Raw genomic sequence first — 10,188 nt, 5'->3', positions numbered from 1 at the left:
TCGGGTGTGGGTGTCTGCATTGTAAACTCCCTCAGTTTGGTGAGAGAACTCCTAGAATGTGAACAGGCCAGATCTGTTGGAGTTTTTACCTTAAATATCTGTTTGCATTGGGGTGACTGTGCTGGTGATTGCAAACATAAGGTGCCCAGACTCACTCCTGAGGGAAGAGCTTGCATCCTGCTTCCATGTCTGAAAAGATCATTTTGTTGACAGCACAGTCCAGGGCTGGATAGGAAATACCATGGAATTAGTTTATATTTTTTATATATATGGAATATATATATATATGGAATTATATTATAATTTGACCATAAATTAACTTCCCAAAACTTAAAAAAAACCCAAAACAACTAGTCCCCTGATATTCATGCTATACTGGCTTTCCTGGATCTTTGGTCAAGGGCAGCCCTGCCTTTTAAATTTCCTATATATAAGATAAACCCACCTATGATTCAGAGTTTCTACTGGAGAAGTTTGGATTTGCTTCTTACTGAGTCTGAAAAACGAAAAATAAATTTGAGCCATATTTGATACACAAACACCTGGATTGGATTTTTAAAAATTAAGTACATAAACAGTTAATAATAGATTGGGCTATTAAAGTGTTGTATTTAAACATGAACAGGATACAGCTCTTTGGGGGTTACAGAGTTTTTCCTGCTATAGAGTGGCATATTTTTCATGTTACATACACTTTAAAAGCATTTACAAAGGGATGTGGACCTGTTCTGCTCCTAAGTTTTTCCCAGCAGAAGCTCCCATTATGCTACCTTATTAACTTGGATGTCCTTGTTCCAGTCACTGATCTGCAATCAGCTGATACGAATATTTATTTTACTCTTTATTTTAAACATCAAGCAATTGAGCAAAAACTCTGAGGAGGTGGTGGTTGAATTACAGTTTCATTTACCATCAGGTTACTTTTTAAAGCTGAAAAAGTACTGATAGTTGACATTTGCCATGAGAAGTCCCTTTCCACACTTGCATAAGGCTCTCCTGCCTCTTCTTCCCATAGATTTTCCTTCAGTTTTCACATACTCCCCTTTCACTTGCTGGTGTTTTCTCCTGCTCCTCACATTCCTCTCCCCTTTTCCCATTTTCACATGCCAGGGGCTGTTGGAGGTGACTGTTTTCCAGAGGATGCTTCACCTCACTGTATTTGGAGAGAAGGCTGAGTGCAGCCTTGTTCCATATGGAGCATCTGTGAGTGACAACCCAGGACAAGATAATGTCCTGGAGGCCAACTTAATTTAGGGATTTTCCACAAATTTTTAAAAACAAAGCTACTTTAGTGCTCACGACACTTCCAGTGCAGGATTTCAAGGGATTTCCTTATCATTTTCTAATCCCCAATTTAGGAATTACTTAGTGCCTTAGTGTATGTCACAGCTCCTGCCTAATTTTCTTTGTTCTTTTGTAATCCAGACATGTAACAGGAATTCTCAGAGCCACAGAAGTCTTTAAGCCTATTTGTAATCCCACACTTGGCCTTAGCTGCAATTTACAAAATGGAACTAATTATCACGGTTTGAGTGTGGCAAAAGTTTTCAAGAACTGAGAGTCCATTCACTATTGTTGTTTAAAATCTGGGCCAAAGCTGCCTGTGACTTAACTCTTCTTGCCTCCACCAAACCCAATGCAAAGGTTTGGTGAAGGTTCCACTAGACCAGGAAGGTGTTCCTGCCCATGGCAGGGGGATTGAACTGAGATGGTCTTTCAGGTCCCTTCCAACTCAAACCATTCTCTGATTCTATGTGGTCAGGGGAAGCAAGAGCTGCTGCAGCCACCAACCCATATTTTGTCGGAGATTTCAAACCCTGAGGGTAGGTATTGTGTCCTTTAAAATCACAGACAGTAAGTTGGAGAAAGATTTAAGCTCTAGGAGCTCATCAGTTCCACCCCAGAATCTCTTTGGCTAAACCTGGTGTGATTGTACTTATCCTTTAAACTGAATCAGCAGACTCTGTCTTCAGTGGCAATCATATCAGAGCCCCAGCCAGTGGGGAACTCAGGAGCTCCCATGGAAGCCATGAGAGCCAAGACCTCACTGCAGGACAATTTACTGCTGGTCAGGTTATCTTGAGGATGCCTTGTGTCATCCTATACAGAGCACTCCTCCAGAAAAAGGGTTGTAAAGCATTGGAACAGGCTGCCCAGGGAAGGGATGGAGTCACCATCCCTGGAATTGTTCTGAAAACATGTGGGTATGGCACTTGAGGACATGGCTTAATGGTGGGGGTGCTGGGCTGGTGATTTTAAAGGTCTTTTCCAACGCTAACGATCATGATTTAAAACAAATGCTCCAACAGCTTTCATGGCAGAAAAGCTGCTGTGCCTCATCCAGAAACCGCCCGAGTGCACCATTCCTTCTGCTGGGAGCATCCTTCACTTCCCACTGTGCCATTTGGGACACACAGAAGGCATTCTTCACTGGCTGCCACGTTCCCACCTAACCTCTTCCAACTAAGGCTGCTCGACTCCTTGAACTTGTGTTTTGAGGAGTTGGAACTACACCTCTGAGGGAGCAAGGAACCACAAGACACTTTGAGAGCAGCCACGTTACCATCTTTCCCTGGCAGGGAATATTTCTTGCTCCCCATATGGTTTTCAGTCTGTATTGCTTGAAAGTTACACTCTCAGCTGTATTTATTTGGTAACACTTTGTGTGCAACCTATGATTTCCTCTGATGGCTGTTTTACTGCTGGAGCCAAGAGCTGGCAGATAAATTGCATTAAAAAATCAGGAGTATAAGAAAAAAACCACAAAAATAATAAATTCCCTTTTAATTATAGCTGCTTCCCTGAAAATAAGTTTAGTTTACGTGATTTTATGTTTAGTACATAAATCTATTTCCTCTAAAGTGGAAGTTTTTAAAAAAAAATAGATTTTTTTATGTGTAGTCTAAAGCCAATATTTGAGAGTTGCTTAAAAATGTATAATTAAACCTCTGTATTTGGCATAAGATGTGCAGTGACAATCCCACGTGCTGCATCCCTACTTATTTAGGCCCAGGACTGAGCCCAGGTTTGACCTGTGCTGTGAACCCGCGGCTGCGTTTCAACGAGCTGCAGCTCCCGGGTTCTCCAGCTTGACCGCCGAGGAGAGACGGACGTTGTCCCTCCCACTCCACATCATGGACACGGGATTCTCCGCGGAGTTGTCGGAGCTGAAGTAACGGACTCGCCAGCCACAGCAACACTGCAACTTTTTAATCTCACAGCGGAAGGTTTTGCTGAAGATGTAGTAAATGAAAGGGTTGTAGGCTGTGGAGGACTTGGCGAACAGGCAGGGCAGCAGCGTCACGATGGGCTGCAGGGAGGTGCTGGAGTTGAAGATGGACCAGAAGCTGGCGGCCGCATACGGGGTCCAGGAGCTCAGGAACCCCACAGAGATGAGCACGGCCATCTGGAAGGGAACACAGGCCTTCAGTTCACAGCCTGTACCAACAGGGCCTCATACTCCAGCACGCTTGAACCTGAAATACCTGGAGCTGTGCTTGTTGTGCTGTGCCATGAGCACAGGTAACACTGGACAGGGCATAGAGGCTTCTAGTCCCACCCAGCAGATCTACACCGTGCATTTCTTATGAGGCAGCTGTTGTTTTCATCTCCTTCCCTGACCTGTCCTGGGAGATGCAGCCCCAAAACAGCTCCACCAATAGACTTTCCCCCTGTGCTGGGCACTGGTGAGGTCCCACCTCAAATCTTGGGGTCAGTTTTGGGCCCCTTACTACAAGAAAGGCATTGAGGTGCTGGAGGGAGTCCAGAGAAGGGCAACGGAGCTGGGGAAGGGTCTGGAGCACAATTCTGATGAGAAGCAGCTGGGGGGGTTCAGCCTGGAGGAAAGGAGGCTCAGGGGTGACCTTGTCACTCTCTACAACTGCCTGAAAGACAGGTGGGGGTCTCTTCTCTCAGATAAGAAATTATAAGACAAGAGGAAATGCCCTCAAGTTGTGCCAGTGGAGGTTTAGATGGGATATTGTGAAAGAAGTCTTCGCTAAAAGGGTTGTGAAGCATTGGAACAGGCTGCCCAGGGCAGTGGTGGCGTCACCATCCCTGGAAGCATTCAAAAAACATGTAGAAGTGGTGCTTAGGGTCATGGTTTAGTAGTGGACTTGGAAGTGCTGGGTTAATGGTTGGACTTGATCTTAGAGATCTTTTCCAACCTTAAAAATTCAGGGATTCTATGACTGGCCTCTAGAAATCTTGGATCAATTCTGCTTTTCCACAAGAAACGCACAACTGAAGTGCATATTTGAAAAAATGTTGTATTAAAAAATCCTGTTTCCATACAGAATTTCTGTGGAGCTCTCTCTCAGCATAGCCACTCTGTCAAGTGAAAATATCTGAGATGACAGAACAGGAAGGTTTCAACAGCTATTCCAGCATGACTGGAAATCTATATATCCATGAAAATCTTGGTGCAACTGCCTAAAGATTTAACAAGCTGTTCTGTACCTGTGATAGGTTATTCTGACCAAACTGCTGAAATGACGAGGTTTTCAGGAGCTCTGTGCTCCTCTGAGTATGGATGAGACTGGAACCACATCTCCAACTTTGGTCAATACCAGACAAAAGTAATGAAGTGTCATTGTGATGGGGAAGGTCATCATGAGGGTTGGACTAGATGACCTTTAAAGGCCCTTTCCAACCCAAACTATCCTATAATGCCATGATTCTATGAGTTGTGCATAGCAGAGCCAGCTCTCTGCAAGCTCCTGATTACTGCAGACTCTTCCAGACCCATCAGGGGATAACTCACCAGTGTCAGCTTCTTCTCCAGTTTGGCTGCATTAGGGATCCTGTCAATATTTTGGATTTCTTGGTAGGCCTTATGAACCTTCCAGGCAATTCCCAAGTAACAGGCAACGATGGTCAGCGCAGGCAGGACTGTGCACAGGAGGAACATGCTCAGGATGAATGAAAAGCCATTGGAGGAGTTGTGGAACTTGCTCCAGGCTATTGTACAAGAGATGCCAAAGGGCTCAGGGCCATAGTAGCCCCAGCCTACCAAGGGCAGGATGGCCCAGAGCAAGGAGTAGAGCCAGATGAAAGCAATCAAGATGAAGATGGTGTTCTTGGTGATTTTGTTACCTGCAAGAAAGAGGAAGAGGAAGTAAATATGGATCTCACCTCAGACACATGGTTTTTGCCATAACTGCTCCTCAAACAGAAGGATGGTAGCTACAGATACACCTGGGCTGCTGCTGTAGTTCCCAAACCTTTGGTCTTCTTGAGAAAGTGTCCATAGATTGGATGAGACCTGAGCACAGCTCTCAGTGCTCATCTAAAGCTTAGTAAGTCAGGGAGCTTTAAATGATCAAGTTGACCACAAATTTACTGTAGTCCCAGCCCTGGAATGCCAGGAGAATACTCCTTTCTCAAAATCCAGTATGTCTGCTTGGATACAAATAGGAGGAGAAGACAGTCTGGTCCAGCAAAACATTTGGGCTCTCCGCTCTCAGGTAGTTTCATTTGGTAAAACTGAGAAGTGAAAAACCTCACTGGTTAGTAAAGAATTTAATCAGATCGTTCTGGGAACATCGGGATTTGATATTGGACTAAAAGCTGAGGCTTATTCTACTGTTACTGCCCTGATACTCCATGCCATATTCCACAACAGTCCTGCCCAAACACACCACGATGAGTTTACCGGACAGGTGATGACTCACTGTTGGATTTGGATGAGTTGGTGATGAGGAACCGGATCACAGCCATGGCACACAAGGTCATCATGCTGCAGACTCCAAACAGGAAGCCCATAAGGGCATAGTAAATGCAGGAGGCATCTCCTCCCAGCCAGGCGTGGTTCCAGGCGGAGGCGATGGCCAGCGGGTACATACTGATGGCCATCCCAATGTCTGCCACTGCCAGGTTCACTGTGAGCAACTCCGGTGACTTCAGGAGGGAAGAGCGTTTTGCAGCTGTAGCAAGGACAGCTGAATTTCCAAGGATTGTCAGGATGGCTGGAAGAGAAGAATCAGCACAGATAAGAACAGAGTTAACACACCTGTGAAGTCCCTGGAAAGGATGTGACGTATCTGAAAGGGGCTGCAGGAGGGACTTTTTACAAGGATACGTAGTGATAGGACAAGGGGCAATGGCTTTAAACCAAAAGAGAGCAGGTTTAGGTTGGCTATTAGGAAGGAGTTCTTCCCTGTGAGAGTGCTGAGACTCTGACACACATTGCCTAGAGAAGTTGTAGCTGCCCCATCCCTGGAAGTGTTCAAGGCCAGGTTGGACAGGGCTTGGACCAACCTGATCTAGTGGAAGCTGTCCCTGCCCATGGCAAGGGGTTGGAATGCTCCCCTTGTCCTATCGCTGTCTGCTGGTGTAAAAAGTCACTCTCCCTCTTTTTCATAAATCCCCTTTGAATACTGGAAGGCTGCAATGAGGTCTCAGAGCCTTCTGTTCTCCAGGCTGAACACCCCCAGCTCTCCCAGCCTGTCTCCACAGCAGAGGGGCTCCAGCCCTCGGAGCATCATCATGGCCTCCTCTGTGCTCACTACAGCAGTTCCACGTCTTTCTTGTGCTGAGAAAGAATATCCTCACTTACTTCTCCTTCCTGCTGAAGAGCTCCAGCTAAACTGCCTGTCCTTTCTCATCTATTTGCCCTCCACTTCCCAAAGCCTTCCCTCTTTGCAACGCATCTTCCACTGAAACCTTCTGGGCTCTGAGCTGCCCCGATGCTGTGCATGTGCTGCCTGGGCAGCTCAGGGTCCTCACTGCTCCCTTAGAATCATCATGTGCAGCAGTTCAGACAGCTCCACTGTTCTGGTGGTCTCTGAGTGCAGTGGGACCACGGGAATTGTTTCGCCAGGGAGGTGCAACAGACCCAGAGTTTGCCTCGCAAAAGGACCTGTCAGACATACAGTATTCAGGTGTGCCACGGGGCTTGTTCATGAAAGCTGTGTCAGAAGTACATGTACCAAACAACTCATTTTCTCTTTTTTTTCAAAGTGAACATGGTGCTGGAGAGACATTTTGTTCAAAGGTTTTCCTGAGGAGTTGTCCTCTAAACTCAGATGTGAGAGAGGGAGACAGAAAAAGCTTCTGTCATGTTCCCCTGTGGATGTGGATGCAGGAAGGCTGCGTTTGCTCACAGATACCACTTAACAAAGTGCCCACTGAGGAATTGAGAGAGGCACATGGAACAAAATAAAATAAATGTATTGGCATTAGTACAAAAATCGCAGAGATGTCGAGGGCAAGGCTTAAACAAAAGTGAGACGCAAATCTGAGACCTCACGTTCCTCATTCATTCCCTTTCTGACAACACATATTCACTTGGCACCTCTGGATACACTGGAAGAGTTCCCTGAGCTCTCAGGAGCTGTATTTCTGTACACACAGGAGGATGCCCACGGTGGCTCAGCGCCTGCTGACAGAGAGCAACCTGCAGCGTGGTGGGAAGAGCACTCTCCTGAAAAATGACAGCCACAAGCTGGGACACAGAATCATGGAATCACAGAATCCTTTGGGTTTGAAAAGACCTCCAAGATCATCGAGTCCAACCGTTAACCCAGCACTGTCAAGCCCACCACTAATCCTTGTCCCCAAGTGCCACATCTACATGTCTTTTGAATCTCTCCAGGGATGGTGACTCCACCACTGCCCTGGGCTTACTCTTCCAGTGCTTGACAACCCTTTTGGTGAGTAAATCTTTCCTAATATCCAAAGTAAACCTCCCCCGGCACAACTTGAGACTGTTTCTTGTCATCTCGTCACTTGTTACTTTAGGAGAAGAGACCTTCCCCCACCTGGCTACAACCCCCTGTCAGGGAGTTGTAGAGAGCAATAAGGTCCCTCCGGAGCCTCCTTTTCTCCAGACTGAGCCCCCCCAGCTCCCTCAGCTGCTCCTCATCAGACTTGTGCTCCGGGCTCTTCCTCACCTCCATTACCCTTCTCTGGGCTTGCTGCAGCACCTCAATGTCTCTCCTGTAGTGAGGAGCCCAAAACTGACCATCCTCTGGCTTCAGGAGGAACATGAACCCCATTGATTTGCTTTTGAGAGAGCCCTAACCACTAAACATGATGTAAGAAGTTGCCCTTAGTCTCACTCTCAGAGAGAGACATCCAAACTCACCCTCCCTTTTGCTTCATCTGCAGCTCTTCCTCTCCGTCCCACTCTCCGTGGGACTGCTGGCTGGCATGGGACAAAACTGGACAAGAGTGGCTAGTAATCCAATAACTGGTGATGAGTGCTGCAGCCCACGCCCTGGCCTTTTTGTTTCCTAATAAAAACATAATTCCTGGGGATAAATTGGCAGCCCCAGTGAGGTGGCAAAGCTATGGATAAATACAGCATGGTTTCTAGTTAAACTCAGTCCTTCATTTCTGAGAGCCCCTATGCAACACAGTGAGCCTGGCTGCCACACAGGGCTCTTGATCCAGTGCTGGGAGCTGTGCCTGAAGTTTCAGTGCCTAAAAGCCCTTTAGAAGAAGTGTGAGACTATAGCATGGTGGCCCATCAGCAAGGGGAGCTCCAGCCTCTAGCCCTTTGTTGCTGCCCTTCCCATTCATTGCCTTAACTGCATCTATATATTTACATTTCTGAGAGAAGGGAGCTGGCATCCTGACTTGATCCACAGAAAAACCCTTGGATGTTTTGTGGGCATGGATTTTCCTCACCCTGAGTTGTATTCTGTCAGCACAGCTGAGGGGACAGCACAGGACAGTTGAGTGCAGGGAGAATTGTGCAGAGCAGGGGGAGATGTGAAATGCTGAAGCCCAGCACTGCTGCCCAAAGCCTCAGTAATAAAGGACACATAGTCTTATCTTCCCTATCTCAACCAAGGTTTTCAAGTGAGCTGAAGGAAGGAATTTTTCATCTTGGCAAAATCCAGATGAAAATTCCACTCCTAAATCAATTCCACTCCTCCCCAAATCCACAACAGTAGAAAACAGATCCTGGTGTACATGCAACAAGGTGACAAGCCACGTTGGAGCAGGCTAGTAGATATCTCCACTTGTATTTCATTTTAACTCTGCTTGCAGTAGGGCAAACAGGCTGCTAAAAAAAACCGGAACTGCTATTCGGAAACACTTTGCTGTTCTATAGCAGTTCATCCTACCAAGACACAGCAGAATGACACCTCCCCCCCACAAAGGGTAAGACCACAGTTGGTTTCCCGTGATCAGTCCCATGAAATGAGCTGCCTCGACTCAGCTCACATGGCTGAGATGCCAGAGTAAGAGATAAACAACTTATTTTGAATACTTGTGATGCCACAGAGGCAAATTCATGCTGGCAATTCTTCAGCATCAAAACAAAACATGAATCTGAGAGTGGAGATTAATCCTGGCATCCAGAAGGGCACTAAGCAGAGGAACCTGTGGGGAAATAGATTGTCTGTCATTTCCCTCCAGCTTCCCCTGTCTGACCACAGCACAGCCAGGGAGTCCCTGTGTGCCTGTTCCCAGGCTCCAAGCAAATGAGCAGGCTGTGAACTCACCTATGATCAGAAGAAAGACCCCAGCTCCATAATCCACTACCGGGTGGAGTTTGGAAATGTACTGCTCCTCCATCATCCCTGCTGGAGGTGGGTAAAGGTTTCAAATCAAAGGTGAAGTGGCTGTAGGAGCAAAGAAGCTCGTCTTCATGGTTTGCCTGCTGCAGGTGTGAGCCGGGTGTTGGATGCTGTCAGTGCAGGGATCCTTCTGCTCTCTCCTTCTCCCTCCCTCTGCTGTGGCAGGGGAGAAGCCTGGAGTGAGAGGAAGGCTCTGTCCCTGGGGAGGTACAGTGAAAGCCAGGCAGGGCCACTGCCAGAGCAATCCCGCCTGCCTGGCTGGCAGAGCATCTCTCCACCCACCCTCTCCTCTCTCAGCCCTCTGCTCCTTGGCATGTCAAGAAACTTCACAATGCAAATGCCCTCAGATGAGTAAAACCAATTGTTTTTCAACGATCAGCAGCCCTGGGAAATAAATCCAGGCTGAGGGATCAGGCAAGGGAAGGAAGGTTGGGTGTTTCGTTTTCCAGGTTAATGGCTGACTATGGGAGACACGAGGTTGGGTCAAGGGATCTCTGTGTTGAGGTGTTAGAGGGAAGCTGTTTGCTGCAGGGGCTCAGCAGAATCAAAGTCACACTGCTGAGGACAGGGCTGTCAGAGCTGCTCCAGGGCAGAACTAGAGGATGCTGGATCTGTGAATGACTGCACAGCACAAGAGAACCAACCTCAAAGGTCACTC

At 47.1% G+C, this 10,188-nt stretch overlaps 1 protein-coding gene across 1 annotated transcript; it reads right to left on the bottom strand.

The window, feature by feature from the left end:
- Positions 1 to 331: 331 nt before the first annotated feature.
- On the bottom strand, positions 332 to 9,709 carry LOC135412217 (opsin-5-like). Its single transcript, XM_064650775.1, has 4 exons — positions 9,456 to 9,709; positions 5,673 to 5,966; positions 4,763 to 5,094; positions 332 to 3,406 (listed from the first exon to the last, which is right to left on the bottom strand). Exons 1-4 carry the CDS (start codon positions 9,529 to 9,531, stop codon positions 3,059 to 3,061), a joined length of 1,050 nt encoding a protein of 349 aa, XP_064506845.1. The 5' UTR covers positions 9,532 to 9,709; the 3' UTR covers positions 332 to 3,058.
- Positions 9,710 to 10,188: the final 479 nt, after the last annotated feature.

This window comes from Pseudopipra pipra, chromosome 3, assembly GCF_036250125.1.
Source record: "Pseudopipra pipra isolate bDixPip1 chromosome 3, bDixPip1.hap1, whole genome shotgun sequence".
NCBI classification, from domain to species: domain Eukaryota; kingdom Metazoa; phylum Chordata; class Aves; order Passeriformes; family Pipridae; genus Pseudopipra; species Pseudopipra pipra.
The sequence above is the reverse complement of the archived record's forward strand: the minus strand, read 5'-3'. Positions and strand labels throughout refer to the sequence as shown.